The following is a 27,338-nucleotide window of genomic DNA, read 5'->3' as shown; positions in this document are numbered from 1 at the left end:
TTTTCAGAATGTCTCTGTGTCTTCAAGTTCCTTGTTCCCTTTTTACATCAAATGTAAGACTGTTGTCATTTATGTGCCATAGATTTAAAAAAAAAAAAATTATTCCAAGTGTCTAAATCCTGTTAGATTTCAATTGGGTATTGAGTTTTAAATCTTACTGACACTTAAATATTTTGAACCTTTGAACAACTGAACCTGCACGACTGATGGCATTGATGCAGGAATGACAACGATTGGCAGGAGGGAAGGAGAGGATATGTATGTTGTCATTGTATATGTTGTCAGTGAAAGAAATGTTCATGAACTGACCGAAAGATCCCTTTGTAGCAGAGGGTGTAAGCGGCCTAGAGTTCTTCTGCTGCAGAGTTTGCATGTGATGGTAGGTGCTTCATATAAACCAAATCTTTAAGTTAGTTGTTACGTGTTTCCTTTCTAGCTAGTAGTCAGATCTGGGTTTAGGTCTGTAGCAATGTTAAGTACTTACAAATCTAGCTAAGGCTTTTTGGAGTTGTGCTGTGAGTGAAAACACTCTGAAATTCAAAGTTTATCCTTCTGGGCATCCCAAAATGGACACTTAACACTAGTGGAGATCTTTTTTTCCCATGAATTCTATTACTTTAGCTCTTCAACTGTAATAAACACTGTCTTCTTTTCTCTGACATAAGCATGTGAATATTTTGGGTAAGAGGAGCTCCTTTTTTTTTTTTTTTTTTTTTTTTTTTTTTTGCGTGAGTGCTACACAAAAGGGCATGAGGAGATGATTTGGAGGGTTCAAATAGTTTGCAACAAAGGAGGTACAGGACCACACATGAAATGAGACTTTAATAGATACTGACATGTGTTCAGTAAAGGAGTGTTTGGTATTATGTGCTGAATTAAGTTGTTAGTGATTTCAGGGGAACAAATGTAGGTCTTTGAGTGTAAGTCTTTCCTGTACCATAAGGGAACGGAATTAGGATTGCTTGGAAGACCTTTATTTTGGCATTTCCTGACTGATTTGCTTTTTGACTTTGCAGCTTTAATATGACTTTCTTTACCTTTCGTAGAGGTGATCAGGAATATAGGTGGTGTGCACAACCACTGAAGATTAATTTGTAACAGTCTACTAACATGGCAAAATGCACTTGCACTGTGTAGTTCTGAACGTTGGTTTCTCAAATGTTTATAGAAGGATGCAGTTCTATGGAGGAAATAAACTATCGTGCTGATTTTCACTGTTCCTTTTTTATTTTTTTTTTCTTTTTGCAAGCTTGGTAATGAATGTGGCTACTTGGAAATTTAGCAAGGAGTACATTTCACTGTTCAAAACTGTTTCAGACTTTGTTTTTGCTTAGTTTTGAATAAGATGTATTTGGAGTATAATTTGGAGTTCAAGCTGTGTTGAAGTTTTGATGGCTGGGGAAAAAAAAATACACTGATACCTTTATCTTTGTCCCTGAGTGTGCAAAAATAGTACTGTATGCTGATTTGGAAGCATGCAGGGGGTTGTTCATGTCCCTGCACTGGGAGAAGTTTATGCTGAAATGTAACTGAGCATAGTGGGAGGGGGGGTTAGAATTTTTTTTTTTTGCTCTTTCATACTATGTAAATTGTGATACTATTAAAATGTCATGTATTTCATTGTATACTAACAGTATTAAACTTGCTACCCTTTTTAAAAAAAAAACAACAAAACCAAACCAACAACCACCCACCCCCCCCCCCAAAGCCCAAACCAAAGCCCCAAAATCACTGATAAAAATAGAATTTCTTTAATGAATGCTTTTTATTATAATTCCTGTTGGGCCTCTCTTTCTCAACAGTCCAGTCTGTGCTAATGCTTGCATGCCATATCTGGCTTATGGGACTATTCTTTTGGCCTGCAGCTAGCATCTAGCCGCCTTTCTGCAGGCCCGTCAGGCGTTGATTATCTAAATTAACATAATGGTAAACTGCTTCTGTGACACCAGAGATGCAGTGAGAGGAATTACGCATATATTACTGATGATCTGCTTATGTGCAGGAAGTCAAATGCTTTCAAGACTCAGGCTAATTTTGCAGGTGTGGGTGAACTGTACCAAGTATGTGTAGGTTGATCATGTCACAAGGGAGAAGGCAGTGCAGTTTTCAGATGCTCTCAAAAGAGGCTGTGAGATCTGTTGTCTTAGGAAGAGAGAGTACCATTTCATAGCAAAGGATATTGTAATTTTCCCTGACTCTCTCAATTTTTGTTTCTTAGACCGCATCAATGGAGCACATTCAGGGAGCTTGGAAGACTATCAGTAATGGTTTTGGACTCAAGGATTCTGTCTTTGATGGCCCAAACTGTATTTCACCTACTATCGTCCAGCAGTTTGGTTATCAACGCCGAGCATCTGATGATGGCAAAATATCAGATACTTCCAAAACTAGTAATACTATTCGTGTTTTCTTGCCCAACAAGCAGCGCACGGTGGTAAGTCTACATTACCTTTGTGTAAGAAATGTCGTACTGTTGCCATTGCTAACACTATGACATGTATCTGGCAAGAGAAGCGCCAAGCTTCACCAAAGGTCTTGTTGTGATTAAGTGTGGTGTCATCAGTTTGTTAATTCTAGAGGACATATTTTGAAAGCAGTGTATCTGTATTTTGAGAACCTATATTTCTCTACCTCAGTGCTGTATTTTTCCAATATACATGAGCAAGATACTTTGCTTACATATTTAACATTAAAACACAGTAGTTGGCTGACCTAAACAATGATGCCTGTGTGAAGTAAAACGTGTAGTCATTTCTGTCACGATTTTCTTCGCTTGGATGCCCACAGTGAAGTATGGTAGTTAAAGCTGAAGTGAAACTTCTTGAGGGAACACTTCTATTAGATTTCTTGGAGCTGAGTGTAGTAGTCTTACGCAAAGTTCCCTGAAATCTAAATTAAGCCTTTTTCTATACTTAAGGTAACTCCATTTGCCTGCATTTCTATTACTTTTATAGGCTACCTACTTGTATGAGTGCTGTGTAAAATCCTGTTTCACAGAAACTTAGTGATTGTAAGAAATTGAAAAGTTACAAAATGGCTTCAAAAATTCCTTTGCATAAGTACACAATAGTTACGTATATGGCAGAAAACGTGCCTGCCTGACAGGTTGGCTTAACGTGCGGTAAGTTAAATCGGAAGGCACAGCAGTCTGTTGTTACATCATACAAGTAATTTTTATTTATCTATTTATTAACTTCAAAAGTGAACAGCTGTGCAGTTTTACTGGAACTTCTAAAGAAAAGGAGAAAAAAATTACTTCCCCCCCCCCCAAAAGCTTAAACAAATTCTGCAGTCACTGACTAAAATTTTTTTCCTTTGGTCGCAGGTAAATGTGCGAAATGGGATGACCTTACATGACTGTCTTATGAAGGCACTTAAAGTAAGAGGTCTGCAGCCAGAATGCTGTGCGGTTTTTCGACTTCTTACTGAACCAAAAGGGTAAGAGTCTGGAGTGTTATATGTGAAACTTTCAACTAGAGAATGTACAAATCTTGGTTTTAGAATAGCAGCAATAACGCTTTCTTCCTCTCTCTTGCTAGTTTCTTTTAAAAGCACAATTTGGTTGTGGACACTACCGTGTTGCTTTCTTTACCCTCCTCTAGGGTAACTCCTTCAGCTTCCTGGGTATTAAGAATTTTATTTTTGTTTTAAAGCTAAATATTAAAAATGCTCAAAATTGAGGGGTACACTCAAAGGCTTGTAGCGTCTTACAGAGGCTTTTGTCATACTCTAGAGGAAATGATGTGATATGCCTTCATATTTGAGGTACATTTCTCCTCTGCATTTGTAGTTGGTAAACTTCAGTGCTAGTGATTCTTAGCCAACTTAAATGAACGTCTGCTCTGTGTGCTCAGTTTTAAGGCTCTACATTCCTCTACGACTTTTCAATGTTTGGATTTAAATCTCACTTCAGATATTCCTTATTTTTTGTAGGACCGGGGATGCTGCTATTAAATACCAAATGATTCTTTTACAAGCTGAGGGAGTGAAGGTATCTCATGGAGTTAATACATTTAACTTCACACCTCGTAAGGCTTGGGCTTAATGCTCTTTTAAGCCTCAATCATGAGGCAGTCATTTGTGGGTTTACATCTCTATGTAACTGAGTCCATTCTGGGGTCACCAGTAACTTTAGTGCTGAAGCGCATAATATGACTTTCATGTCACTAAGTCTGCCATTCATAATTTCTTACGTTTTGTTTATAAGGGCATTTCTGTGACTCCATTACAGCTTCTAGGTGTCTTATTTCAAATAATCTATATATCTAAATGACTTACATGTTAAAAATAAGCAGAAAAGAGGTGAATCACTATGTTTTCAAAGTTGCTTCTAATTTTTTAAGTGAAAGACACTGAAATACAGCTCACTATAAGAGGTTAGCCACGCTTTTTTATATTTGTTTTCAGTTTACTCAAGAAAACTCACAAAACATAGATCATTGATTAGGCCAGACTTCTTATCTCCTAAGTAATTTTGTTGTCCCCATTTTCTCTTTCTTCCAGAAAAAAAGTGCGTTTGGATTGGAATACAGATGCTGCCTCCTTGATTGGAGAGGAATTGCAAGTGGACTTTCTTGATCATGTTCCACTCACTACACACAATTTTGTAAGCTTTTTCTTTTCTATATTTTGATGTAAATTGTATCAGTTGAACCACATATTCAGTCAAAGAATGTTTTAGGCATTAGGTACCTTTTGGCTTCCTAAACATAGGAGGATTTCAGAAGTGGTGATTTGATTCCTTCACCCTTACTCCCCACAAATTAGGTTGGCTAAATATCAATTTGCAATGAAATGCCAGAATTCTATTTACGTTTAGTGATTCCTAGGTGTCAGAGACTTTAAAAGCTCACGTTACACACATTCTTCAAAGGTCTGATGATTGCCATTTTTATTTTATATAAATAGATATTTCTGCAACTGTCGTATTAAGATACAATGTCTTTAAAGTCCAGAACTGGGAGATAACTTGCATTTTCAGTCTCTGGCTCATCAGTCAAAAAAGGCTGGATAAGTTTGGCTGCTTTATTGGACTGTTGGTAATTGTACTGAATGTACAGGGGTGCTGATAATTCTGCAAGGTCATGACGTTGTTTTGTGAGCTAATGTTGCCTTGTAATTTGACAGAGTGTTTTTTGGGGGAATGAAAGACTTTAGATTTGTAGTTCCTTCTCAAAAATGGATTATTTGCTCAGCATAGAGCAAATAAATAGAACTTCCCCCCCCCCCCGCCTTTACAAAGAGATAATGCCTAACTCTAACAGTTTTACTGTGCATTATTTTGTTCTCCCTGGGAAGGAACTCTATTCCTATATTCTAGCGTTTTTGTTGTTTTGGCCCAGAAGTATATTGTGCCAAGTGGCAAAACTAAAGGATTATCATTTACATCCATTAGAAAGGTTAGGATTGATTTACAGAAACTGAAAGTAGCTTCGCTTCTACTTTACATTTTTAGAAAACTACAAATAAAATCGTCTGCGTTGGTCACCAGAAAACTAATATTTTTCTCCAGATCTGGAAGAAGCTCAAACTTCGAGCCTTCCTCCACAGTATGCTCCGGAGGAAGAAACTGTCTGGTTCATTTTAATCTTTTTTCGTATTTCAGAAACTTTAAAGAAATGTTAGGTGCCATTTAAAAAAGTAGAATTTCCTTAAACTATTTTATTTACTAAGGAATTTATTTCTTATGCAAGGGGTATTGGTTAGTCATAAACACACAAGCATTTTGACTAATTAAAAAAAAAATGAGATGGTTCTTACGATCTGATCCTCCTTCACCTCCTTGGTGGTACTAAAAACAAACCAAAAACCCAATTCTTGGCCCACCCAACTCTGTCACCTTACTGAGCACAAAATAGTGCTTTTGAATTTGACAGAACACTTTTCCTTTTTTTTTTTTTCCCCCTTTCTTTCTTTCTTTCTTTAAAAAAAAAAAAAAATCAGGTCAACAAAGCCCTAAATGTTTGTAAGCTTTCCAGGTTTCCAACCAAACTGGAAATATATGCAAGAATACTCAAGTGTGGTTTTAAGTTCAGTAGCACTTTGGGGGCACTGATAACACTTTAACATGGTATTTATTTATGTCAAGCTCTGAAGATGTTCATCTCAGCTAATGAAGAGAAGCTAGTAGCTTGCATTAATCATTTAATGTGTTTTCTAGGCTCGGAAGACATTTCTAAAGCTTGCTTTCTGTGACATCTGCCAGAAGTTCCTGCTAAATGGGTTTCGGTGTCAGACATGTGGTTATAAATTCCACGAACACTGCAGCACTAAAGTTCCAACCATGTGTGTCGACTGGAGCAATATCAGGCAACTCTTGTAAGGACTATTCCCTTTTAATAGCAACCATAATTCTCTGTGACAGACAAGTATTGGTTTTTTTAATCTCTTATCATAGAGATAAATTTGGATTGTTTGGAAGTGTAGTCACTTTGATCAATATACAGAACTTGTATATTGATTTCATAAAACAGCCAGCAATGATTGTCTATTCCCAGGTGAAGAAGGCCGTCTACATTAAATGCATTTTGTTCTTGCTGTAAATTTGAATATTCTGGGACAAGCAAACAAAGATCTTGAATGACCAGGCAGTTGCTATAATGCCCTGTGTTTCAAGAGTGTAATAGTAATTCCTCTCGCATAACACTTTTGTTAGAAGAAAAAAAGGTCATGATTCAGTTGTTTTTTAGCTGTTGGAAGCATGAGTGTTTAGAACTACGACAACTTTTGACACCCTTTTGAAAATGCATGGAATGGTGAGAAAACTGAAGAAGGATAATACTTTCCTAATATCGATTAGAAAAAGTTGAAAATCATTATGTTAGAAGTCCTTTTATGCAAAAGTGTTAAAACCTGTAATTGATTTTATGTGTCTGTCTTAGTGATGGTATTTTTTTGTAACTAAACTTGGTCATATAGTTAGGCATTGTCTTATACTGACTAGTTGTTAGAGTGTAGGATGACTTGTGCCACTTGGTGCTACCTGGGTTTAATAGAAATTAAAAAATTTGGTGTCGAATACCCTTTCAGGAAAATCTGAAGTCTGATGTAAAAAGATTTGTATCTTAAGTTTAGAAAGAACACGTGGAAATTTTCTTTGGGAGTCTGAAGACATAGTTTTTAGTCATACCATACACAGAGGAAAACTATTATGTAAAGATAGGAATGTGTTCATGAAGTTAATTATGCTGGAAAGAAACAGCCCTTTAAATTTTCAGCTTTAAAGAGCATTGTACAGGAGGTAGTGTAGCAGTTGAAATTGTAATTGTTTTTGTTGATATTTCAGATTGTTCCCAAATTCAAATATCAGTGACAGTGGTGTCCCTGCACTACCTCCCTTGACAATGAGACGGATGCGGGAGTCTGTCTCCCGGATACCTGTTAGGTAAGCTAGTATTTCCTGTCATTTCTGTTTTGGGAAATACAGTTGTTTAAAAACAAAAAAACGAGAACACCCCCAACTCCTCAAAAATAGAACGATCTTATAGAAGGTTGGGATAAATGTGCAGGAGGGCAACACCACTTCATCGTAGATAACATGTAGTGTCCTTTCTTGTTCTTAGATTCAAGCAAAACATTGATGTAGGATTTTATATTTTTAATTTTTAGTCTTAAGATTTTAAGGGAGGGTATTGAAGGTTTTCTGGAGACCTTTGATTTCCTGCATAAGAAAATTCAAGGCTCCTTTTGGTATTTTTGTGAATTAATTTTATTTTATCTGGTCAGGTAGTATACATGTAAGGGTTTATGACTTGTTTTGCGTGACTTGCATACATAAACTAAAATAACATTCTAATGTTATGATGACAGATAAGAGTTTAAAGAGAGAACAGTGGAAACTGAAAATATACTACTCTTAAAGAAAATTCTGAGACCTAAAGAGAGTGTTCCTCTGGTTTTAAATGCTAGAATAAAAATTACTTTCCTTTCAAAGGGGCCTGTCTTCTGATCCTAATTTGTGCCTGTATTCTTTTCCTTGAAATTCTAGAGGCTGAAGAGGCAGGCCGTCTTTTCTTTTTTCCACATCCCTTTGAAAAATCTTGGCCTATTCAGGAATGAGGCACAGAGCATGTAGCTGACTTGCAAATGGTTCTGTGTATTTATTTATTTATTTTAGTGGGAACTGCATCAGGAATTGATCTTATGTTCTCTTTGCCATCTTATTCTATTTCCAGTGTTGTTGAACAATGACTCATTAACTTGATAGTTTTTAAAGCTTTTTATGAAGGCTGGCTGATTTCAGTTAAGATACTTGTGTGATTTGGGATAAATAAGGTTTGAGTGACCTTAGCTGTGATTTATAACTCTTTGTTGAACTGGATTTTAGTGCTGGCCTCCTTTTAACTGGTGTTGGGTTTCATGACTTCCTTGCTGGCTGTTCTGTGCGAACCATTGAACAGTCTTGCAAACCTTTACAAATTCAGGGCTTACCAGTAAAAGTAGCTCTTAAGCTATGCATTTAACAGGCTTGAAATGAGCAGTTTGTTTAAATTTCACAGACCTGAATTAATCCAGCAGAGCCAGTATTTTATCAGTATATTAAATGTGATTTGATGGGGATTGAGGTGAACTGTGGCAAAATTTATAACAGCAGAAACAGACTTATGTTAAACACACTAGCTAAGTAAGTGAGCTGACAAGATCTTCAAGTTTTTTAATTTATTTCCTAAGTTAAGCTGTGAATGATTCAGCTGACCAAATAGTTTAGTTAGCGTGTAAGTCCCAACTTTTTTTCTGTTTGGAATTCTGTGTATATTGCTTTTGGACAGGTTACATTGAACAGTATTTTTCAATTGCTAGAGGGGAAAAAATAACCACAACTTTCCCTTTCTCTCTCTTTCCTTCTCAGTTCTCAGCACAGGTATTCTACACCTCATGCCTTCACATTCAACACATCGAATCCTTCCTCTGAGGGCTCTCTTTCCCAAAGACAGCGATCTACATCCACACCAAATGTCCATATGGTTAGCACTACAATGCCTGTAGACAGCCGGATAATTGAGGTAATATTGGTAGGGAGGGAATAGCATAAAATTAAACTAAAATTGTGACTGGCCATCTAATAGTCACTGGTTGGTTTTTCTTCTTTGCTTTCTGTCATTTGTTTACTGTTTGCCTTAGTTGGCTGAGTGATATAGGTGACGCATTTGCATAGGAAGTTAATAGTTCATTCTTGCAGTCTGTATCAACTTTGCTGAAGTTCTAGGTAGATTTTTGGTGTCTGTAAAGATGTGGGGGAGCTTCACAATCAAGTTTCACAGATCTGAAAAGAAGCTCAGATTTGCTGAAGTAATACTTATTAGGCATGTCTAAAAATGTTCTTTCAAACTTAAAAATCTGGATCTGTTGGGGGGCTGGTGTTTATTTTAAATCGCACTACAGGTACTGTAAGTCTGGATGTAGTTCTCAGAGTTGGAATACTCAAGTCAAAGCTTACTGGCAATATGTTTTGTGTTATACCTGGATGGAATTAACAGTGGTTCTGGGCTTGGGTGCTAAAGCTGTCTGTATCTGAGAATATTTCTGCTGTTACTTGCTTTCAAGCAACTTTTTCTGTTTTTATTTCCTACCTTAGACTGGCAGTGGTGAGAGACAGCTCTGAAGTCAGGTCTAAAGTGGTTTTTTCTTTTGTTTTGTGATAACCTTAACAAAATAAGGGAGTGGTGTGCAGGAAAGGCTTGCAGAAAGAAAGTGCGAAACTGCAGGATTTCAGAGAGCACTGTTCGTTGGTTTTTTTGCTCTGGAATAGTTTAAAAACTCTTTAGGCCAAGCAAAAGCCTTTGACTGCTGAGTTTACTTGCATCTTCAGCTGGTAGTTTATAGGCTTCTATGAAATGTGAAGACTCTCTGAAATGTGCTAGAGAAGTCCTCTGGACCTTTGGAACTGAAGACAAGTGTGCTGCAGCCCCATGAAGCTTTTTTGGTTAGAAGCTTCGTGTCAGCTGGGTTTTTATGGGGAAAGGTACCCTCCCTTTCTCTTCGGGTTTCTTAGGCTTACAGCCTTTCTACTGCTTCAGAAGCCTGGCTGACCATCTTTTATGGCATGAAAAATAATGAAGCATCAAGAAAGAGAATATGAATTATCGAACTTTGTAGTGTGGTGAGCCTTTAAGGAGACGTTGCTTTCTTTATCCTTTATGCATAGCAGTAAAGACGGAAATGCTTTCTATTCTGGCTCTTCATAATATCATAGGGACTGAATAAAAATAGCTGTCATGTCTTAAAAGAATAGCTGCTTTTCCAAAAGGCTTTAAAAAAAAAAAGTTTTAAAAAAAGCCGCAAAAAAAGGTAGTAGAGACTTTCTAGTACAACATGAGAAAGACCACCTTAATAAAGTGGTTTACCAAAGGATGGATACTAGTGAACTTTTGGGTTTGAACAGGAATACTTACTTAAAAGTTTTACTGCACTTAATTATCATTTATCAAACAGATTAGGTTACTTTTTCTTTCATTTATCCTAACATTTGATTTTTTTTAATTTTTTTTTTTTTATACTTCCTCTGTTCTTTTCTTTTATCTCTTACCGTGTTGGCCTAGAATAACAGCCTGAATGCTTCTCCCAGTTCCTGGTGCAGACGATTTTGTTTGAGGGGAAGAGTAGGTATTTTCTTGGTGCCTTTTGTTTTCTTGTGATTAACAGGATTGCTATAACTTGTAAGCCATGGCAGTGTCCACATGAAATGTTTAATCTGGAGTTGATTTGATGAAAATCTTTATAGCATGTTTATACTGAAATATTGAGGACACTAATTGGAAGAGGCAAATTGATAGAAGAGCTTCATTTTTAGTTTAGCTGGATGAATCCATACTACTATGAAATTCGGTGTGAATTTGAATAGGCTTGGATTAGAGATGCATTTAGTCACGCAGTTTTTAAAGCAAAACCTTCTCAAATACATCTGTTGTGTGGCTTTTTTCCTCTGGAAACTACTTTGTTGAATATAACTGCACAAACCCCTTAGATTAAGAACATGATGTACTATTTTTATTTCACATCAAAGTAAAGGTGACAGACTACAGCACTATGTATGGTATTATTTGTGTTGTAAGAACAACTCTGAAGAACACTGTTTTTGGTTCATTTGCTGTAGGATTCATAAGCAAAAAAGAAAATAGTCACATCAGGATTGAAGTTCAAAAATACTTTTTTCTTAAATAAGAATTACATGCACTTAAGTATGAGAACAATTTTAAATTATTTAGTTATCCTTTACCAGCTTACTTGAAAGCAGTTACATTCTCAGGCTGATGTACAAAAACCATCACTTGTTATTAATTCAGGTTCTTAAAGATTTTTATTGTCCTCAAAATGGCCAAAAGTAGTAACTTGCAAGAGTTCTTCGTTGGTAGTTTATGCAGATTTTAATCCACTCAGGCGTAGAGTAGAGGTACTCTGCAAGAATACTGTATATAGTCAAGCCTGGGAGAATGCAACTAACTAGCTAAAATGATGTATTTCATAAATGAATCTTTACTAAGGATAATTTGAGTTAATTTGAAAACTGTATGGTGGAATGTAGGCTTGTTCTGTCCTCCTATGAAATCTTACGTTTATTATTCTACTAATTAGTTAGAAAGTTTGAATTGACTTCTATTAACTTTGACAGTATTTAACATTTCTGTAGTGCATGTTCTTGCTTTGTACTTATACAGTACCTGGATATTTTACCTTTCCTGTATGTACTTTGGGATAATACATAGCAGGTGAGAAAAGTTGTAAAGTCATGTTTGTCAGAGCTTAGTTTATCTTGTGCATGGCTGTAGAATTGTGTTGTAAAGTGCCTGTGGCATGAGGTGAGAGTTGTTGCACTGTACCAACTAGTGAACTGTGTAAGAACATGCTTTTCAAATATCATCAAACTTTAATCTGTGGGAAGATGTTCTGAAAATTAGATGATTTTTGTATTAGAGCACTAGATGTAGCCTTTTTTGGGTTGAAGTAGTACGGTAGAAATATTTCAAAATGTGTATTGACTAGGAATATTTTAGGGGCTTTAAAAAGTTTTCCTACTTGTAACCCAAAACCTTTTTGAGAACTTGTCCCCTAGAGATACAGGACCATCACAGGAGCTATGTTCAGACCTGAAATACAAGCATGTACAAAAATCCAGTGGTGGGAATGCAGACAGTATTTCTGGTGTTTCTTCTTGTTCCGTGTCTTCCCCCCCCCCCCCCTTCCTTTTTTTTGTAGTAATACCTTTTAATATGCTGTGAATATTTTTAATGTGTTGTAAGAATTCACAAATTGCATGGTTTTTAGCATATAGGATTATTGTAACTAGAAAATAACCAAGCTGTCATCTTTTGGAGGGTGTTGGTCAATACCACATTGCACTTGACCAAAACTGTCAGGAACAATTTCAGCACTATTCCTGCTTGTTCCTTTGTGTGCTTTCATATATTTATTAACTTTATTATCTGTCTTCTCGGTTTTAGGATGCAATTCGAAGCCATAGTGAATCAGGTATGGTTTCAAAAAATAAAATAATTTATAATATTATTTTATGTTTATTTTCTGGTTCATAAATTGTTTTTCTTCTATTTTTATATTTAAGCCTCACCCTCTGCTCTGTCTGGAAGTCCTAACAATATGAGCCCAACTGGCTGGTCTCAGCCCAAAACCCCAGTCCCAGCCCAGAGAGAGAGAGCCCCTGGATCTAATACACAAGAAAAAAACAAAATTGTAAGTATGGTGATATTTGATTTTTATTTTTTATTTTTTTTTAATATGTTAAACTAGGCTGGGATAAATTTCTGTACTTAAAAGGCAATAAAAGCTGATGGTAATCTTGGATTGCTCTGCACTGAGTGTATATAATAGCGATATAGTTTTAACTAACTTGGGAAAGATAGCACTATTGCCTTGCGTTATAAATACCCAGAACAAAGTGTTCTGGATTGACAATTAATTTCAGACAGTATTGTGAAATTATTTTTCAGTACAGATTCAAGGATTACCTTTCTAAATCTTTAGGGGCTCTGTCTTTTTTATTCTTTTTTAATATGTTTAAAGTTAGCCTTATTATCACTATTTGAACTGTATTGCCATAGCTTGCATAGAAAGTGGATATTAATAATGCCATCATTTTCATAGTAAAGTTAGTCAAAATGTCTCGGGGAAAAATAGATTTAACAAAATGCAAGTTTTCCCTCAAAGGCTTGATTTAAATTTGGGGGGGAAGAAAGAAAAGTTAGAATAATAGTGAATAATATCTCAAATTTTTTGAAGGCTCATAAGATTTAAAAATGAAAGTACGGTTGCTTAACTCACAGTCGTTAATCACTTAGACATTTGAGAATTCTGCTCTTGTCTTTTTGGTTTATTCCTTTTAAATATGTAAATGAGTTCCTGAATTTTAGTATTGTAATTTTGAAAAAGTCAGTAAGTTTCTTATGTATTTCAGATGTCTTTAAATAGTTGATTATAAAATATTTGTTCCTTTTAAGATCTAAGATCGAGGTTTAAGTTTCTAGTGCAGAACTTAATGATAGCTTCTTAAGCAGTTCAAGCCATCCAAGAAAATGTTTTGTCTTTTTTGGTAAACAAACCCACCACCCCTCACAAATTGAGGAGAAAAACAAAAGTCCAAACTGCAGGACAGAACCCTCAAAGTTTCAGTGCATCTTAAACTTGTATGAAGGAAGTTATTTCATTCTTGGTATGTATATATAATATATTTGATTAAATACTTAGAGTAAAAGCCATGTCAATTTTTGTTCCAGAGGCCTCGTGGACAGAGAGATTCCAGTTATTACTGGGAAATAGAAGCAAGTGAAGTCATGCTTTCTACCAGAATAGGGTCAGGTTCTTTTGGAACAGTTTACAAAGGCAAATGGCATGGTAAGTTCTTGACAAGTGTTACCGTCTTCTCAAAGTGTTGATATAGTAGGACAGCAATCCAGGAAAAGGTAAAATTGTTTTAATAGTGCTGTGTGCTTATCTACCACCAAAGGTACTAGGTGAGAAATATTAATTTCCTAATATTAGCAGTGGGGAAATTAAGGCAAAGAACAGACATCAAAATCTGAATCTCACAACTGCTACCTACATGTTCATTATATTGGAGCCAACATTGTTTTCTTTATTACCATGTTCTACAACAGCTTATTTTCTGAAAACATTTCGCTTTCCATTAGCAGGATTGAATTAGCAGAATTAGCTGGGAAATTTCACAGCCTGATGTTAAATTATATTTACCTTTTTTTAATACCTCTGTGGTTTAACTGGCATATTTATATTCAAGGTGGCAGGGAAAGGAAATACGCATAAATTGCTTCTACTGTGGATTTTTTCTAAGGAAAAAATGGTTGATGTGAGGGTTTATGATATAAAGTTAGCTGGAATACTTTGAAAAGAGGCACACTGCAGAACTACAGAATTAGTTTCCAAATTCAGGGCTTGTGATTTAAAAAGAAACACAGGCAAACCCCTCCAGGCCCTAATTTAAATAGCATTATTGTCATAAAATAAGCTGACAAAAAAAATCTGGAAACTTATCTTCCACCCTCTATTTTTAAAGAATAAATACTTGCATGTCTTAAAGCTCAAATATTGTCAACATGAATGGAAGGACTATTCTTATGCTAAAAGTAGTATTCATGAACAGTTAAACTGATTTTCATTATATAAGTGAAATAGAACACAGAAATCAAGAGGAAAAATAGGTTAAGTAAGATTTCACTAAACAAGGTAATAAATGAGAATTTCCTGTTAATTTTTATTTTAATAAAACATTTGCAATTCTTCATTGTTGTGTTTTAACCCCAGCTGGCAACTAAGCACCACGCAGCCACTCGCTCACACACCCACCCCACCCCCCCAGTGGGATGGCAGAGAGAATCGGGGGGGGGGGGGGGGATGGGGATTAAAACTTGTGGGTTGATATAAAGACAGTTTAATAGGACAGAAAAGGAAGGGGGGGGGGGAAAACCAAACCTGAATATACAAAACAAGTGAAGCATAATGCAGTTGCTCACCACCCACTGACCGATGCCCAGCCAATCCCCAAGCTGCCGTGTTCCCCAGCCAACTCCCCCCAGTTTATATACTGGGCATGACGTCATATGGTATGGAATATCCCTTTGGCTCGTTTGGGTCAGCTGTCCTTGCTGTGTCCCCTCCCAGCTTCTTGTGTACTCCCAGCCTCTGCTGGCAGGGCAGTATGAGAAGCTGAAGAGTCCTTGACTTAGTCCTTAAAACACCGCTTAGCAACAACTAAAACATCAGTGTGTTATCAACATTATTCTCATCCTAAATCCAAAACACAGCACTATACCAGCTACTAGGAAGAAAATTAACTTTATTCCAGCCGAAACCAGGACATTTGTGTATCAAGAACTTTTGTGTGTTAAACAGGAAATGCATGGAGCTACATATTTAGCAAGAACCCTCAGTTGTGTGCACAAGATGGCTGTATAGCTGTCTCCTAACTCGATATCGATAAGATTCAATATCTTATTTGTGGTAACTGTTTATAATTTTCCTGATTTCTCAGGAAAGTCGAAGTTAAATTACTAAATTTTTTTTTTTTTAAACCATCATTTGCAGTGTGGTCTTAAAAGATTTAAAGGTTTATATTTCTTGCAAGTCTTTTCTGTTTAGAATTGAAGAAACTGAGAGTTCACTGCGCAAATTAGTGAAACTGCAGACTTTTTTGTAGTAACCTATTTTAATAGTACAAGTGCAGCGATAAAAAAGTCTTGGTGAAGCTAAATGAAATTAATTGGAGTGCGCAGATTGCTGCAAATGTAAGTAGAAATTCTAGATTAAGTTAGAGGTGTTGGGTTTCCTAACATGCCCAACTATGAAGGGCTGTTTGCAATGAACCTTTGGAGAGCACCTGTGGAAGATTGTGCACAACTATATGCAAACTGTATTAGGTTTCCACTAAGCTTCCCTGACTTAGTCTTCCAAAATAAAAATGAAGTGTCAAGGACAGTCTTGCTCTGAGGAGTGCGTGTCTCGTTGAACAGGTATCTTGCACTTCCGTATTTTTGCAGATTGTTCTGGTGGTTAAGTACTAATTTTCGTATTTGCACCACTTCTGTTACAGACCCCATTTGGATCCTGTAGTGTCCTGTAGCATGCTTCTAAATTTAAAAGGCGGAAAGAGAACCAAGGCAGTTTAAATGGGTTGGAAGACTACCTATCATAAACACTCACATTTCCCCTTTGACCCTGGTAATCAGTTCTAGGGTTTTGGTGGTTGGGGGGTGGCGGAAGCTGATTTGTCTTCAGATTGCTGCTAAACAAAACAAGTGCTATTGTGTATTTGTTTCTGTAGAGAAAACTGCTTGGGAAATGCCATCAAGCCTAAAAACAGTGTGGCACCTGATTCAGTAAGAACAGTGTAAGGTCAAAAACCTCTCTTAATCCGTGGAGCAAGGATCATAATGGAGAATATATTGAAAAATAATCTGAAAACATCTGCCCTGTAATTAGTGGATGCTGCATCCTTGCCTTGTCTGGGCATAGCTCATAGCAATATACCTCAAGTATTGGTAGACTATCTATTGGTCTTGCATTGTACATCACCAGGAGTTGCAGTAGGAACTGGCTACTTCAAAGCCTGTGATTTTAGTAGTCATATGAAAGTGTAGTCTTTCTACCAGTTATATTCTCCCGCTCTGGTCTGTAAGCAGAGAGATCTGTAAGTTATAAAACATTATGCATACCGCAAATGCGAGATGGTTCTCTATATGAAGATGCTAGAGGATGAAATAGGAAGTATATTGCATTTACTGAAGTTAAAGGAAGAAGATATAAATGTATAATAATGTGTTCAGTATTTGTGCATCTTTGACTTCAAATTGTACAGCAAATTAAGCAACTGGTAACTACAGTGGAAGATACTGCAGTTCACTTGGGGTACTCTGAAACTTTCAAGTACCAGTTTGCATATCCTTCTCATACTTTGTTGGCAACATTTTTTTTTTTTTTTTAATTGAACAGTTAGTATTCCTAACGTATTCAGTTGATTATATTCTAGAGACATGTTAACATATTTTTCACATATATCTTTGAAAAGAGACCATACTAAGAAGAAAATCAGTGATTGTGGTAGCAGAGAAATCTGTCACTCTAGGGATTTTTTTAATGTAGGTAATGATTCTGTAATGCTAAGTGGCAGCAGCCTTTAAACTATGGGATAAGCCTATGTTGGAGTATAGCACCTCTCAAATCTTTTTACTGCATCTGGACTAAGATTGAAGTTTCAGTTTTCCTAAGCTGCTTTTGTCTTCCTGTGACAGTGTCAAGGCAAGTTTATCCCCCTCTTGAATCCTAAAATGCTGCCCATCCGTAGTTAAAATGAATGTGATGCTTATTCCTTTCACTGAAGAATCGGTGGGTCTTGCTGTTAGTGCTTTTACTTTTGTTAGAACAGTCGGCTTCATTCCACTATTGTACCTTTTTTGAATTGGTTCAATTCCACTGTTTTCTGGATGTACACTGTGTAAAGGTTTTTACAACTTCATTCTCTGGAAACAGTCTCTAAACAGATAGCACTGGATCATCATATATTGCTCTCTGTATTACCCTTTAACAGATACTGAAATTGAAAGCAAGCACTGACACTGAAAGCAATTCAAATGAAGCTTTTAAGTAAAATTTTATAATGTATCAGCTTAAAGAACAGTAAGATATTCTGCTTTCTGTAGTCCCCAAATTTGTTATTGAAATACTAAAATCAGTTATATCGTTCATGATTTTTCTGCTGTTCCTGGATAGAAGATTTATCCCTCCCATTCCTGAAATTTAGCAGTATTTAAATCTAGAAAGTTTGTTTTTTAAATAAAGTGTATATTAAAAAAGAATGTGTGTCTATATACATATATATAGGGTTTATATATATGTAAACTTTAATATATAAACTTAATTATATAAAAATACAAAGGTGTATATGTATGCACGCTAAAGCTGGATAGAAAAGGGAAAGTGATGAAGCTTGGGATACTGTTTGGAAGCTGACAGAGTCTGATGTGACTGTGCTTGAAATAATGTGCTGAGAATGCACCTACGCTAGAATATCTTCCTTTTCAACAACTGTTTGAGATTTTAGTAGCTTCATATCCTGCAAAAAGAATACATGTAGTTTTAGCCAGCCATAGCTGTTAAAAAATAGAAGGGAGGCATGTGAACAATTAATGACTTTTTCCATTAGACTGAAATTCAGGTAAATTAATTGCTTGATACTACGGAAGTTTGTATGTCTGCAGGAAAATCTTGACCTATGTACAAATTAGTAGAGGTCTACTGTGCACAAATTAGGAATTTTAAGCATACTGTATATTCATGTTATTTTGGGGGGCGGGGGGAAAGCTCCATTTTTAGTAACTTTTATGGTAAATGTATTTTCAGGGGATGTAGCAGTGAAGATACTAAAGGTTGTAGATCCAACCCCAGAACAGTTCCAGGCTTTCAGAAATGAAGTGGCTGTATTAAGGTGAGTTGGTAGTTTCATTGCTCAATTCTGTTATTCCAAGGCACTGTATTTGACTACTACCCCTCCTTTAAGCCATCTTGCCCAATATTCTATGTTTGGTAGACACAAAAAGCAGATCTGCAGAGAAGAAGAATAAAAAAGAGAGTGTATAATGATACTTCTGAATATTGTTGTGGAGCTGTGAGACAGCAGTCATAATTCAGAGTATTTCAGTGGTTCTTCACTGTTCCTGAAAGTCGTCTTTTCAGATAAATAATACTAACATCCATAATTGTTCAGGTCACATTTGGCATGCAGTAAAAGGTGAGGATTAATAAATTCTGCCATAATTCTCATCACTGGACAGAATACTTGAACTGTACCTTTTAAAATTGCAGCATAATTCCTTTTTTTTAAATGTATACTCTGGTCTACATAACTGTTTTCTGGTTTCAAGTACTGTTTTTGTAGTGTCCAATTAACTACCTGTAATGTTAATCCTGAAACTGAACCAGTTAGAGCACATAAGAACTATCTTCTCATCTGTTAATTCCTTCAGAGTTTATAATGACCTTTTAGTTTCCCATTGGGATTCAGTCTTCTATCTAAAGTTACCACTTTTTCACAGCTTTCAGGGTGATTTCTGTTATTCCAGTAACTTTTTCTAATACCACTTGCAAACGTGAATGTTGGTTACTAATTTCAAAACCCTTGAATTTTCATGACTTCTTTTTCTTAAAGGTTGATTTTAAATAACTTCCTTGGAACTAAAAGGAAGTATTTTAACTAAAAAGCAGAAAATCAGCTGATTTTATTTAAAAAATTATAAATTGGCAACTGTGGCATACTTTTAGTATTTTTAAAAACAAACTTTACACACACATCCACCTAGCAAAAATTTTGCAGGAAACTCATGGGTTTGGACTCAAAAGCTGAAATATGTTCCTTCAGCCAGGAATGCATTTTTAAAAGAATTTGAAAACATTTTTAATAAAGATACTAATTTCTCTTTCTGCTACTTTCTATTAGGAAGACTCGGCATGTTAATATTTTGCTCTTTATGGGCTACATGACTAAAGATAATCTGGCCATTGTTACACAGTGGTGTGAAGGAAGCAGTCTGTATAAACACCTGCATGTTCAAGAGACCAAGTTCCAAATGTTCCAGCTCATTGATATTGCTCGGCAGACGGCACAGGGAATGGAGTGAGTAGGATAAACAATGCCTGGCTATTTTTGTTCTTGGAAAGGTGTTTCCCTTCTCTTCCCCAAACCCTAATGTGTGGAGCTATCGCGCTAAAATAGTAATGGGTCAAAATGGTATACCAAGTAGAGATTTTGTGCAGCCTTAATTCAGCACTGTTGTATGCATTCTTACTTTCATTTAGTATTTTTTTCCCATGGATTCTTGCCTTAGTTCGTGTTAGACCACTAGTCACTTAACAGTCAGCTTTTCTGTATTTTATCTTCTTTGTAGCTTGAGGTCTTACTGTAATGCACCAGATGAGATCCTATTCTAAACATAGAATTAACTTTTTTTTTTAACTCCCTGTGTTACTTACTAGAACATTGCAGTGTTTGGCAGACACTAATTTACACGCATAGTACTCCTGTGAGATGAGGGGATGGTTGTTCCTACTCTGCAGCTACCGGACTCACACACGCACATGTGTTTCATGTGTTTTGGAAGCATTCTCCAGATGTCTGAGTTGATACAGTAACCACCTCACTACTCTTTCAGAACATGTTTGTAGTGGGTTGACCCTGGCTGGATGCCAGGTGCCCACCAAAGCCGCTCTATCACTCCCCCTCCTCAACTGGACAGGGGGAGAAAATAAAACAAAAGGCTCGTAGGTCGAGATAAGGGCAGTTTAATAAAGCAGAAGCAAAGGTCGCGCGTGAAAGCAAAGGAAAACAAAAGATTTTATTCTCTACTTGCCATCAGCAGGCGATGTTTGGCCACTTCCCGGGAAGCAGGGTTTCAGTACGCGTAGTGGTTGCTCCGGAAGACAAACGTAAACAAACGAATGCCCCCCACTTCTCCTCCTCCTCCCCCTAGCTTTTATACTGAGCAGACGTCATATGGTATGGAATATCCCTTTGGTCAGTTTGGGTCAGCTGTCCTGGATCTGTCCCCTCCCAAGATCTTGCCCACCCCCAGCCTACTGGTGGGGGGGCAATGTTGGAGAGACAGCCTTGATGCTGTGGGAGCACTGCTCAGCAGTAGCCAAAGCACTGGTGTGTTATCAACACTGTTCTAGCTAGCAGTACAGAGCACAGCACTACGAGGGCTGCTGTGGGGAAAATTAACTCCATCTCAGCTAGACCCAATACAATGTTACAATGTTCGTAGCATAGAAGATGCTGACATTGGCTGATGCTGTCAGTGCTCGTCCATTTTGTAGATCAGGACCCAGGTTTCCAGTCAGACACCCATAAAACTAGGGACATGAATTGTGACTGCAAATTAAAGCAGTTTGTAAAAAGTAAACCTTAGCGTAGCATACAAATTTCATGCATATGAGGACAGCACCCAGTTTTCTAGGGCTTTATACAGTTACATAACAATGATGCCACTCTTTCTCTTCCCGAGGTTTATTTACTGCATTGCTTCCACTTTCTGTAATGCATAAGGCAGTAGTCATCAGCTAGCGCTTACTACATTTCTCTTTTCCCAAAGTAGACACATCTTGTAAATTGACTAAAGCAAGAGGTCTGTGATATGGTTGAGTACGTAATAAACTGTCACAGTGTCTGTCAGTAAATTGAAAGGCTAAGTTTATGTGAACAGCCTTCGTAACGGCACTTTTCTGCTTTTTCTTTCACAGCTATTTACATGCAAAGAATATCATCCACAGAGACATGAAATCCAATAGTATCCTTTCCTAACTTAAGCGTATTTCCTTTAATATGAGAGTGGTTTGTTGTTAATACGGAGCTTTTTGGGGGATTGAAATAGCTGTTTCAAATATATGTAACTACTACTGCGTAATTCCTATTGATGATTAAGAAGTTACTTTTTAGCAAGGACTTTCATAGAACATATGTGCTTGCTTACTAAACTGTTGTGATAGACGAAAAAAGATGTGCAACAGTTGTGCTCCAAAAGTGTCTTATTTTACTTCAATGGTGTTCATGCAATTGTTATCCAAATGCTGTATTGGAGAGAAGCTGCACTCTTTACTTGACGGGAGATATGTGTATGTGTGCATGCTGATGTATGTGTGCACGTGGGTTTTGTCACTGGTTCCCATGTATTTTTAATAAATTTAAAACACCCTCACATGACTGGCAGAAATGAAGCCAAAAATCTTACTTTAAACTCAAGAAAAGGTAACCTTTTACCACTATATTTCTTGCAAAAATATAAATTTAGTAATGCATATGGAGTAAAAATGTTGTGAACTGATGTCTTTTGCCTTTGAAAATGCCTGCTTTCGAAATTGCCAAGAAGAACATCCATTGAGCTAGCAGCATAAATTGTAACTTCCTTTCATAAAATGTGAACAGAATGTTTTGCAAACGTCATCATAAAGAAATATGCCAAATTCAGTAGTTCCATAATGTAAAGGGATTCCCATTTTCAGTTAAGCTAGAAAAATAATCATTTTAGTACATAGGAGGTCAGGAGTTTGTGAGTCCTGATAATGGTGACCATTTTTGTGAAATAAATTAACTCTTCTCCTGACATGGAAATGAGAACTAGGAGTCTGTCATGTTTATGTTTCTGAATCATCTTTTTGAACTTAAAACATTCTTAAATGAAATTGTAGAATGATATCTTCTTAAAATAATCCCAACAAAGAAAGTGCTGGCTATCAGTCTTAACAGATAAATCTATTAAGTAGATAGATTACAAATAGTATGGATGTATGGATTTCCAGTTGAAATAGTTAAATCATAGTTAAATCTCCAGAGATCTGCCAGAGAGCTTTATGTAAATAGATTTTATTTTGATATTTGTTTCTACTTGTGATTGTTTTTTCTTAGTTTTCTTTTTTGAGTTGTGATGACTTCTGTGTTGTTTCCCTATGTGTCACTTGACACCAGTTATTTAAGTACCTGCAGTCATTGACGTTAACACAGTTGATTTCTCTCCTAACTCACCATAAAGATAAATGTACAAATAATGCTGAAACATCTGGTCTTGTTTAGTCTTAAATGTTAACTTTGTAAATATGGATGCCATAACATTACTTTTCCTCTGTTTAAGATACAACTCGTAGCAGGTTTAAAAAAAAAAATCAGCAAAATTCTTGGATAGTTGGCTTGCATTTGTGATAACCTAACCAGACACTTCATAATCATGTCAGAAAATTCAGAATTGTTTACTCAAGTTTTCTACAGAATTTCTTTAACAAATGTTTAGATATATTTCTTCATGAAGGCCTCACAGTGAAAATAGGAGACTTTGGTCTGGCAACTGTAAAATCCAGGTGGAGTGGATCTCAACAGGTGGAACAGCCCACTGGTTCAATCTTGTGGATGGTGAGCAAAACATTTCACTGCTCTTAAATAGCTGGCTTTCATTCTGTTAATATACGTTTTGTCAGTTTGAACGCTATTTTAAGGCTTTAAATCTAAATGAATCAACATATGCTATTAATACTGTGTAGACTTTTATTCCAGTTGTAGGACAAGTTAAAATTGAAGAATGAAGTGCTGGAGTGCTTAATTGTCCAAAGTAGACACCATTCACCTAGGGAGTCTCCTTTTGATTTTTTGAGTTATTTTAAATATTTAGGGCAGAGACAGGGCTGTCAGCGGAACTGCAGGGAGCTGTTCCGAGGGAAGAGGAGAGCCTTTCTCCTGCCGTAATCCTGCCTTTCCCCAAATGGGCTTGTCTCACTGGAGAGCAGGCTTTAATCTGCTTAATGGTGGCTTTGTGGGATCGATGAGACCCTGTCTTTCTCTACATTCTTCATCGCGGCCCCTTCTTCCCCTGCTCCCTGCTTGGGACTTGGCAACATCCCTTCTCACGCACGCTTGCTGATCGCACATTTGGCAGTTTTGGCAGGGGATTGGGGATTGGGGAAAGGCAGGGAGTGCTTCCTGAAGTATGAGAATGAGCGCAAAACGTCTTTGGTACTGTGGTAAGAAGCTTCGTATATACCAAGATATTGCTGTTAGGCCCACTACTGCTCCTTACCCTGCACCAGATAGTTGCGGTAGGTTTTGAGACGGCTCAGAACCGTAGCAGATGAATGTCAGTTTAGGTACAGAAGTTCTCAAGTTCTACTGGAAAGTTCATGGAGTTTCTTCTGGAAGTGGTACTGCAAAGTCCTTGTCTGAGAGGACATACCCAACAGTTGCCTTTATGTTTAACTTCTGCTGGAACTTAAAAGGCAGTTCCACAATTTTCCTTCCAAAAATCACCTGGAGAAAAATCTATTTAGTAACTTTTGAAATGTGGGACTTCAATAAAGTAAATGGAAAAAGTGGAACAGTGCCTGTTACCACGTTAAAAAGCATCATTAAAATTATGCAAGAATGTCTTATTTAGCACTCAGATATTTTGTTGAAGTTTCACTTGACCCATTTTTGTTAATACTATGCAGTTCACTTAAATTCAGCATGTAGACTGATCAGCAATATTTTCTAGCTCCCAGGATAGGGTACGCAGCAAGATTTGTGGCATGTATTTCAGGGAAGTGTAACCAAATAAAAATGACTTGCTGAATGCTACATATTAGTACATTTTAAATCTTTCAATATTTAGCACTGAATGAGCTGCAGGTGTTACTTGAAACAGGTTTTCCTTTTTAAAAATTATTCTGTATTACTAGGCTTGCAGCCTTCATTGTTACTTAAGTATTTGTATTTTGAGAAAAGTCAGGAAGTGTTCATTAAGAATATCAGGATGCTTGGCCAAGGTTTGTTTGTGACCTGTAAAACACACAAATCACCTGAAACAAAGTTACAAAAGCAGAAGCAGTTTTTTGTTTAAAAAAAAAAAAAATACAAAAAGCCAAAGCTTTTTACAGCTTTCCGTAAAAGGATTTAAAACTAACTTACCTAATGGTATGCCTATATACATGAAACAGATCTTGGAAAAAAACCCAACCCTGCATTTTTGCTCTTTGCAGGGTTTTTTTTTTTTCATTTTAATCATTTATAGACCATCTTTGCTGAGTTGTCATTACGTAGAAGGGGAGGTTGATTCTGTTTCCTTGCAAGTTGATATAATCTTGTACTGTTGTACTTTAACTAGTACTTTGCTCGGTAATTCTAAGGGACTTCTTTAGCGGGGAAAAAAATCTTAGCCAACAGGAGAGATATTTTGATGGTTTATCTTGTTTTATTAAATCATTCAACATTGTTTCCTTTAAGTTCTTTAGCTTTATAATTTTGCTTTGTTTTGCAAAGATGCAAGAATGCTCTGGCATTTCTTCCCTGATCTTCAGTATATGCTATTTTGTATTTGGCTTTCACATTTCATGTAAATGTTTTGGTAGCAATTTTACAAGAGATTAAGTCTGTATTAGAATTTTATATTTTTCCCCTTTAACATTGATACCTGTTTAAGAGCTGATGGTGAGAGACTCAGACTCAGTTGTATGTAAGATGTAACCAAAGTCAATAAATATTGCAAATCAGAATAACAATAACAACTTTTCTAATGGTAAAATGCTTGTTGAATTAAAGCATTGCTTTTTTGTTTACTCTCAATTGTAAATTCCAGAGCCTTAGGTAAAACTCATCAAAGGTTTTGAGGTATCCTTTGTTCACTGATCTTTGGTTGAGCTCACTCTCTCTGCTTTCCAAATATTTTCCTCTTCTCTTGTCCTTTCCGTTTCTAAGTTCTATTAATACTGCTCATCATTTGTTTCTTTTCTCCTCCTTCTGCAGGCACCAGAAGTGATAAGGATGCAGGATAGTAACCCGTTTAGTTTTCAGTCAGATGTCTACTCCTATGGAATAGTATTATATGAACTAATGACAGGAGAGTTGCCATACTCCCACATAAACAACCGAGATCAGGTAAGAAACGTTCTTTGAATACTGCATTTTATTTCTGGGCATAGTACATTTTGTTGTCCTCGAGAAACATAAGATAATGTTTTAAAAATAAATGCAAAACAAGAATTGAAATGTTGTTTACAACATGATTTGTTTCAGCAGTAAATCTGTGTAATTGAATGTTTACTCAAATACTGACAGTGACAGTTACTCAAAGGAAAAAAAAAATTTTATAAACATTTTAAGTGCCCTGTTAATTTATTCATGGGTTAAAGCTTTTGCTACATCAGTAAAATCTTGGTTTATATGTTTGCGGTTATGTGAAATTTCTCTTTTGATGTTAAATATGCTGCTCTTGTATCAGCAAGATTGGATTCTGTGCTTTTTACGAAGTGAAAAAAAAAATAGTGGCTATTGTCAAACCTTTTAGTACTGAATGTTAGTTTGTGTGATTTAATCTTTACTAAGTTGTATTCTTAACAGTCAGTTAACCAATAATTAGAAAGAAGCACATTAAGGACAGAAACCTCAACTGTTCTCTTTACATGAGTGCTTTTTCTGGCTTAGCAAGTGTAGAGCCGACTCATTCTGTAGGGCATGAACTTAAGACTGTTAGATCTTTTTGATCTGTGGTTTGATGATCCTCAGTTGTGGTTTGTGTTTTTGGTTGTTTGTTTTTGGTTTTTGGGTTTTTTTTAAATTAAGATCTTATAATGAGAAGTGTGTGCGTATGGGGACAAACTACTAGATTTTAGCCCCTATTATGTTACATAGCCTGTATTCCAAGTAGAAGAGGCCAGTTCTGTGTTTTCTTATTTTTAAGGTTGTCTACAAATTGGGATATTGGAATGTGTTTTAATTCATAATATTGAAATTATATGCAAGCTTTAATAATCATTACTGTCGCAAAACTTGTGACACTTGACCCTCAAGTGAGTTTTCCGGAGAGGGACAGAGTATTTCCTGGAGAACAACACTGAGACCTTATTTTAGCAACATTATATTGACCTCTTTTTTTTTTTTTTTTTTTCTTCCTGAGACAACATTAGTTGAAAAAGAAACAATAGCACAGTTAGTTCTGTTTACCCCTCCTCTCCCCCAGTAAAACCCTCAAACAAACAAAATCCCCTCAACCAACCAAACCTATCACCATTTTACCAGATAATAGTCTTATCAATACTATAGAGTCAACTATTAATGGTACAGGAAGTCTGATGAAAATCTGAATGATGACCATATTAACTTGGACTAAAACAGAAAATGTATTTTCCAACACTAATAATGTCTTTTATTGTTTGTCTTGAAACAAAACAAAGCCCATTTCCTCTTTTGCTGCATTAGTTATGATTAGTTATGATGATCTCTTTCAACTTGCTAGCTGTACATCTCCTTTTGCAGCATGTTTTACAGAGATACCTGAAAATACAGTTCTGCTGATGGATTAAGCTGTTGTGCCAAATTGGCTGGCTGCTTATAACTGCTCAAATTGAGGATCACTTGTCACTGTAGTCTTCAATTGAAGGAACTTGCCATGTCACGTGCATGTCATGTAGGATCACCTGTTCTGTTCTGAATGCCGTAGTTCCTTCACTTGTTGAGCATTACAAACCACAGCGTCGCTCTGATTTAATCATGTCCTACATTACACAAAAGCAGGACCATCGTTTCAGTTAACTAATTTGGACAAATCTACAAGGCTCTGCTGGTGTGTGTGCCTTTGGTACTCATGTTTAGTCACTTTGCGACACTAAAGCTATCAACCAGTGAAACAACTTTTACAACTTTGGTCTTCTGCTACTTGCTTGTTCTTTTTCAGATTATTTTCATGGTTGGCCGAGGGTATGCTTCTCCAGACCTCAGTAAATTGTACAAGAACTGCCCCAAAGCAATGAAGAGGCTTGTAGCAGATTGTTTGAAGAAAGTTAGGGAAGAACGACCTCTGTTTCCACAAGTA

At 36.4% G+C, this 27,338-nt stretch overlaps 1 protein-coding gene across 3 annotated transcripts in view; it reads left to right on the top strand.

Annotated features, from left to right (window-relative positions):
- The window catches only part of RAF1 (Raf-1 proto-oncogene, serine/threonine kinase), an 81,897-nt gene that overhangs the window by 52,433 nt on the left and 2,126 nt on the right, over positions 1-27,338 (top strand). Inside the window, exons 3-18 of one of the 3 annotated variants that reach the window (XM_050904732.1) lie at positions 2,219-2,434; positions 3,326-3,438; positions 4,504-4,606; positions 6,161-6,318; positions 7,286-7,384; positions 8,849-9,002; positions 10,539-10,598; positions 12,438-12,465; positions 12,557-12,684; positions 13,725-13,842; positions 18,361-18,445; positions 19,454-19,630; positions 21,253-21,299; positions 22,794-22,912; positions 25,274-25,405; positions 27,201-27,335. In XM_050904732.1, coding sequence (XP_050760689.1) covers positions 2,228-2,434; positions 3,326-3,438; positions 4,504-4,606; positions 6,161-6,318; positions 7,286-7,384; positions 8,849-9,002; positions 10,539-10,598; positions 12,438-12,465; positions 12,557-12,684; positions 13,725-13,842; positions 18,361-18,445; positions 19,454-19,630; positions 21,253-21,299; positions 22,794-22,912; positions 25,274-25,405; positions 27,201-27,335 — 1,863 coding nt within the window. In that variant the 5' untranslated portion in view covers positions 2,219-2,227. The remainder of the gene's footprint in view (positions 1-2,218; positions 2,435-3,325; positions 3,439-4,503; positions 4,607-6,160; positions 6,319-7,285; positions 7,385-8,848; positions 9,003-10,538; positions 10,599-12,437; positions 12,466-12,556; positions 12,685-13,724; positions 13,843-18,360; positions 18,446-19,453; positions 19,631-21,252; positions 21,300-22,793; positions 22,913-25,273; positions 25,406-27,200; positions 27,336-27,338) is intronic. The other 2 variants (XM_050904733.1, XM_050904734.1) reach the window with 2 other exon arrangements.

Source organism: Gymnogyps californianus, chromosome 13, assembly GCF_018139145.2.
Source record: "Gymnogyps californianus isolate 813 chromosome 13, ASM1813914v2, whole genome shotgun sequence".
NCBI classification, from domain to species: Eukaryota; Metazoa; Chordata; class Aves; order Accipitriformes; family Cathartidae; genus Gymnogyps; species Gymnogyps californianus.
The sequence above is the reverse complement of the archived record's forward strand: the minus strand, read 5'-3'. Positions and strand labels throughout refer to the sequence as shown.